This window comes from Nomascus leucogenys, chromosome 18 (genome assembly GCF_006542625.1).
Source record: "Nomascus leucogenys isolate Asia chromosome 18, Asia_NLE_v1, whole genome shotgun sequence".
Classification (NCBI taxonomy): Eukaryota; Metazoa; Chordata; class Mammalia; order Primates; family Hylobatidae; genus Nomascus; species Nomascus leucogenys.
The window spans coordinates 79,362,853-79,369,035 of NC_044398.1; the positions used below are offsets into that span (position 1 = coordinate 79,362,853).

Consider the following 6,183-nt stretch of genomic DNA (forward strand, 5'->3'; position numbering starts at 1 on the left):
ATCTGCTTCATAATTTTTCAAGATCCTTGTTTGTAGAGGTATTATATATGGTATATTATTTTATTTTTAACCTAACAGAATTAAAACAAGCTTCAGAAAGTAAGCTTTTAGAAATACAGACTGAAAAGAACAAACAGAAGATTGATTTGGACGGTATGGAAAACTCAGAGAGGATAAAGATCATACGACAAAACCTACAGATGGAGATAAAAATTACTACCGTTATTCAACATGTGTTCCAGGTAACATTTATGTAAACTAGCAAGAGTTTCACTCTTGTTGCCCAGGCTGGAGTGAAATGGCTCGATCTCAGCTCACTGCAACCTCCGCCTCCTGGTTCAAGCAATTCTGTCTCAGCCTCCTGAGTAGCTGGGATTACAGGCGCCCAACCACCACGCCCGGCTAATTTTTTAATTTTTAGTAGAGACGGGGTTTCACCATGTTGGCTAGGCTGGTCTCAAACCCCTCACCTTAGGTGATCTGTCCGCCTCAGCCTCCCAAAGTGCTGGGATTACAGGCGTGAGCCACTGTGCCTGGCCAACTATTCGATGATGCTATTATACAGTATTGACTTAACTTTAAGCTAGTTTTTGATCTTGATGAAATAATTCAATGTTTAATATTGGTCTGTTTATATATATCTGGAATGTGTGTATATTTAATGTTTAAGGTCTTCATTTTTCTTTTTTTTCAGATGGAGTCTTGCTCTGTGGCCCAGGCTGGAGTGCAGTGGCGTGATCTTGGCCCATTGCCACCTCCTCCTGGGTTCAAGCGATTCTCCTGCCTCAGCCTTCTGAGCAGCTGGGATTATAGGCATCTGCCACCACACCTGGCTAATTTTTGTATTTTTGGTAGAGATGGGGTTTCGCCGTGTTGGCCAGGCTGGTCTTGAACTCCGACCTCAGGTGATCCACCTGCCTCAGCCTCCCAAAGTGCCGGGATTACAGGCTTGAGCCACCGCACCCAGCACACTGCAAGTATTTTTAACAAGTAAAACCTATCCATGGAAACTGATGAGGCATAAAAAATTATTGTAAACATCGTAAATATTCCCTAACATTATGGAGATCAAGGCTAAAGCCTTACGAAAAGTGGAAATGAAAATAGAAGAATGCTGCCGGCTGTGGTGGCTTATGCCTGTAATCCCAGCACTTTGGGAGGCCAAGGTGGGCGGATCACGAGGTCAGGAGTTTGAGGCCAGCCTGGCCAAGAGACCAGCTGAGCCAATATGGTGAAACCCTGTCTCTACTAAAAATACAAAAATTAGCCGGGCGTGGTGGTGGGCGCCTGTAATCCCAGCTACTCAGGATGCTGAGGCAGGAGAATTGCTTGAACCCGGGAGGCGGAGGTTGCAGTGAGCTGAAGACCGCACCATTGCACTCCAGCCTGGGTGACACAGAGCAAGACTCCGACTCAAAAGAAAAAAAATAGAAGAATGTATTATCATTTTTTTCTTATGATCACAGAGCTACACATGTAGTAAATGTTAATTATTTGATAAGATTCATGAAAAATGATATTCTAAAATCTTGTTAAATTTTTAAAGTACTTGTAACTTTAAAACAATTTTTTTTCTTTACAGAACCTTATTTTGGGGAGTAAAGTCAATTGGGCAGAGGATCCTGCCCTTAAGGAAATTGTTCTGCAGCTTGAGAAGAATGTCGACATGATGTAATAAGAATTCATTTCTGACATATTTTACATTTCTGGCAATCTCAACTCTTACTTGGAATACTTCTGTGCATTTGTCTGTCCACCGTAATTTTAGAAAAGCATATCCATAACGTTTACAGTTGTACAGTTGTGGTTAGTTATTTGTAGTGGGATTGAAAGTAATTTTTTTCTTTTTATATTTCTCTATTTAGTTTGCTTTTTTTTTTTTTTTTTGAGATGGAGTCTCGCTTTGTCGCCCAGACTGGAGTGCAGTGGCGTGATCTCGGCTCACTGCAACCTCTGCCTCCTGGGTTCAAGCAGTTCTGCCTCAGCCTCCTGAGTAGCTGGGACTAAAGGTGCACGCCGCCATGCCCAGCTAATTTTTTGTATTTTAGTAGAGACGGGGTTTCACCGTGTTGTCCAGGCTGGTCTCGGAACTCCTGAGCTCAAGCAATCTGCCGCCTCGGCCTACCAAAGTGCTAGGATTACAAACGTAAGCCACCGAGCCTGGTCTAGTTTGAATTTTTTTCTATCAGTTTTATAAGTTAAGAAATAAAAGGAATTAATGTTACTCTGTCTTATTTTTTTTTTAATTCGTGCCCTTTACAAACAGTAGTACTCTATCTTAGTAATTATAAAATAGAACTTGTCACTTTTTATAGCATCGCAGTCCATTTTTGAAAAACTCTAATTTGAACACTTTATTAATTTGGAGCTATTGAACATTTTTACAGCTAATGTAGTATTTTCAACTTTTTTTTTTTGTTTTTCCCCTTGAAATAGAGGCTCGCTCTGTCACCCAGGCTGAAATGCACTAGTGTGATTTCAGCTCACTGCAACCTCCACCTCCTGGGTTCAAGCAATTATCCTGCCTCAGCCTCCCTAATAGCTGGGACCTGTACAGGCACGTGCCACCACGCCTGGCTAATTTTGTGTTTTTGATAGAGATGGGATTTTGCCATGTTGCCTAGGCTGGTCCTCAAACTCTTGAGCTCAAGCAGTCCACCCACCTTGGCCTCCCAAAGTGCTGGAATTACAGGTGTGAGCCACCTTACCTGGCCAAGTTCCTTCTTAAGGATCAATTCTGAGAGAGAAATTGTATTAGCTTTTCCTAAAATCATGCTGAATAATAACCCCAAATCTCAGTGGCTTATAACAGACATTTCCGTTTTGGGTCTGTCCTTCAGCTGATAATTCTAGGACTCAGGCTGAGGGAACAACCACAATCTGAAATGGTCTCATGGCACAAGGCAGGAGCTTATGACGTCAAGTCCAATTATACCAGTATGATTGAAGTTTCTATTTGAAGGAGGCTGACATTGACAAAACCTGACATCATTGAGGCAGGAAAGTATACTTCTCCCATTGCAGGGGAGTGGTGGATTTCAGAGTTGGAGAAAGAAAGTGGGTGTTTTATTGAAAGAATATAATTTATTAAACTCGGCTATCTTGGTCATAAATATTAACTTCCTTTCTGCATTCTGCATGCAAAAGACACTTCCCAAGGAAGACAAGAGATAAGCTAATAGTGTCATCCAATTGTTACATTTTTTTCAAAGTTCAGTCTTTCATATCAGGTCCAGATGTGGCCCTTCATCTAGAGACCTGTGAACTGAAAAGACAAATTATATCACCTCACACATCCAGCAAGCAATAGTGGAATAGGTCTGCAGTCTGTAGCAATTTTTTTTTTTTTGGTAGAGATAGGGTCTTACTTTGTGGCCCTGGCTAGTCTCAAACTCCTGGGTTAAAGCCGTCTACCCACCTCAGCCTCCTATGGTGCTGGAATTACAGGTGTGAGCCAGCACACCCAGCCAAAATCTTAAGTATTACTTGGCAAATGATAGGAGACTCCCCTTCCTAGGGAATAGGGAATGACATTGTTGAGGCTCTTGTGTTGTTTTCTGGAGGCACTTCATCCAAATTCTTCACTCTGCCTGTGGGGAGGTTCTACCTTTTTCATTATCAATGTCGGCCATATCTCTGAAGAGGGCATTAGAGAGTATGTCCTTCTGAGCAGCTTTCTGAAGTTGGGGACACAAAGATCTTTTTATGTCTACAACAGTCACAGTCTTTGGGGTTTTTTTGTTTTTGTTTTTTTGAGACGGAGTCTCACTGCGTTTCCTAGGCTGAAGTGCAATGGTGCCATCTCAGCTCACTGCAACCTCCACATCTCAGGTTCAAGGGATTCTCCTGCCTCAGCCTCCTGAGTAGTTGGGACTACAGGTGCACACCACCATGTCTGGCTATTTTTTTTTTTTTTTTTTTTTTTTTTTTTGTGACAGTCTCTCTGTTGCCCGGGCTGGAATGCAGTGGCACAATCTCAGCTCACTGCAACCTCTGCCTCCTGGGTTCAAGCCATTCTCCTGCCTCAGCCTCCCAAGTAGCTGGAATTATAATCAGGCATGCGGCACCGTGCCCGGCTAATTTTTGTAGTTTTAGTAGAAACAGGGTTTCACCATGTTGGCCGGACTGGTCTCGAACTCCTGACCTCAGCTGATCCATCTGGCTTGGCCTCCCAAAGTGCTGGGATTACAGGTGTGAGCCACCATGCCCGGCCCGGCTAATTTTTTTGTATTTTTAGTAGACATGGGGTTTTACCATGTTGGCCAGGCTGGTCTCAAACTCCTGATCTCAAGTGTTCTGCCTGTCTCAGCCTCCCAATGTGCTGAGATTACAGGCATGAGCCACTGTCCCCAGGCTTGCAGTAGATATATTACCTATTTATGTGTTTTTTTTTTCTTTATATGGAGTAGATACATTTTCTAAGGCCAGAAAACCTACCCATGGATTATGTTCTACAAAAAGGACAGAAGAACTAACCTGCTAAGATGACATCGTATCACTAACAAACTCAGTGATCTGGGCATGGTGGTATGTGCCTGTAGTTCCAGCTGCTCAGGAGGCTGGGGCAGAAGAACTGCTTGAACTGGGGAGTTTGAGGCTGCAATGAGCTATAATGGTGCCAGTGTGCTCCAGCCTGGGTGACAGAGTGAGACCCTGTCTCAAAAACAAAAACAAAAACTGGGTGCGGTGGCTCACACCTGTAATCCCAGCACTTTTGGGAGGCTGGGGCAGGCAGATCATGAGGTCAGGAGATTGAGACCATCCTGGCTAATATGGTGAAACCTCGTCCTACTAAAAATACAAAAAATTAGCTGGGTGTGGTGGCGGACGCCTGTAGTCCCAGCTACTCGGGAGGCTAAGGCAGGAGAATGGCGTGAATCTGGGAGGCAGAGCTTGCAGTGAGCTGAGATTGTGCCACTGCACTCCAGCCTGGGTGACAGAGCGAGACTCCTTTTCAAAAAAAAAAAAAAAAGGCTGTTACAGAGCTGTATGGCAGGGCCACCCCTGAGACTCCAGACCTGTAGAGCCATCAGCATGCAATACCTGCCTGAGAGAGCCCAGGTACCTCTCTTCACCTGCTGAGAGCTGCTGGGTTGGAACTGTGCCCAGCAAAACCATAGGGTAGGGCTGCCCCGGGGCTGTGGGGGTCCAACCCCCAGCCCAATGCATCCTGAAGGCAAGATACTGAGTCAAGAATTATTCTCAAGCTTCAAGAGTTAATGTTGTTTGCCCTGTTGGGTTTTTAACTTACTTGGGACCTATTACTCCTTTCTTCTTGCCTATTTCTCCCTCTTGGAATGGGAATGTCAATCCTATTCCTGGCCCATCATTGTGTTTTGGAAGCACATGTATTTGATTTCACAGGCTCACAGCTGGAGGAGAAGTTGCCTCAGGATGAGTCATGCCTTGAGTCTCATCCATATCTGATTTAGGTGAGACTCTGGACTTTATAGTTTTGAGTTGGTGCTGGAATGAGTTGAGACTTTTGGGGCTACTGGGACGGACAAATGTATTTTTGGGTTTTTTTTTGTCTGTCTTTTGAGACAGTGTCTCCCTTTGTCCCCCAGGCTGAAGTGCAGTGGTACAATCTTGGCTCACTGTAAACAACTTCCACCTCCCAGGTTCAAGCAATTCTCATGCCTCGGCTTCCAAGTAGCTGGGATTATAGGTATACACCACCACGCTCAGCTAATTTTTTTATTTTTAGTAGAGACAGGGTTTCACCGTGTTGGCCAGGCTGTCCTGGAATTCGTGACCTCAAATGATCCGTCTGCCTCAGCCTCCCAAACTGCTGGGATTACAGGTGTGAGCAACAAGCGTCCGATAAATGTATTTTGCATGTGAGTAGGACATAAATTTGGGGAGCCAAAGGCGGTAAGCTATGGTCTGACTGTGTCATTCAAAATTCATCTGTTGAAAATTGCTAATGTGACAATACTAAAAGGTAGGGCCTCCAGGAAATGATTAAATCATGAGTACAGAGCCGTCATGGATGAGATTAAGGCCCTTAAAAAAAGATTTGAGGGCCACCACAATGGCTCACACCTGTAATCCCAGCACTTTGGGAGGCCAAGGCAGGCGGATCACCTGAGGTCAGGAGTTCGAGATCAGCCTGGCCAACACGGAGAAACCCCGTCTCTACTAAAAATACAAAAATTAGCTGGGCATGGTGGTGGGCACCTG

At 44.4% G+C, this 6,183-nt stretch overlaps 1 protein-coding gene across 2 annotated transcripts in view; it reads left to right on the forward strand.

Moving 5' to 3' along the window:
* Positions 1-2,224, forward strand: part of CENPH (centromere protein H) — a 28,442-nt gene extending 26,218 nt beyond the window's left edge. The window contains exons 9-10 of one of the 2 annotated variants that reach the window (XM_003266012.3): positions 79-242; positions 1,583-2,224. In XM_003266012.3, coding sequence (XP_003266060.1) covers positions 79-242; positions 1,583-1,675 — 257 coding nt within the window. In that variant the 3' untranslated portion in view covers positions 1,676-2,224. The remainder of the gene's footprint in view (positions 1-78; positions 243-1,582) is intronic. The other variant, XM_003266013.3, reaches the window with a different exon arrangement.
* The last annotated feature ends 3,959 nt before the right edge of the window (positions 2,225-6,183 follow it).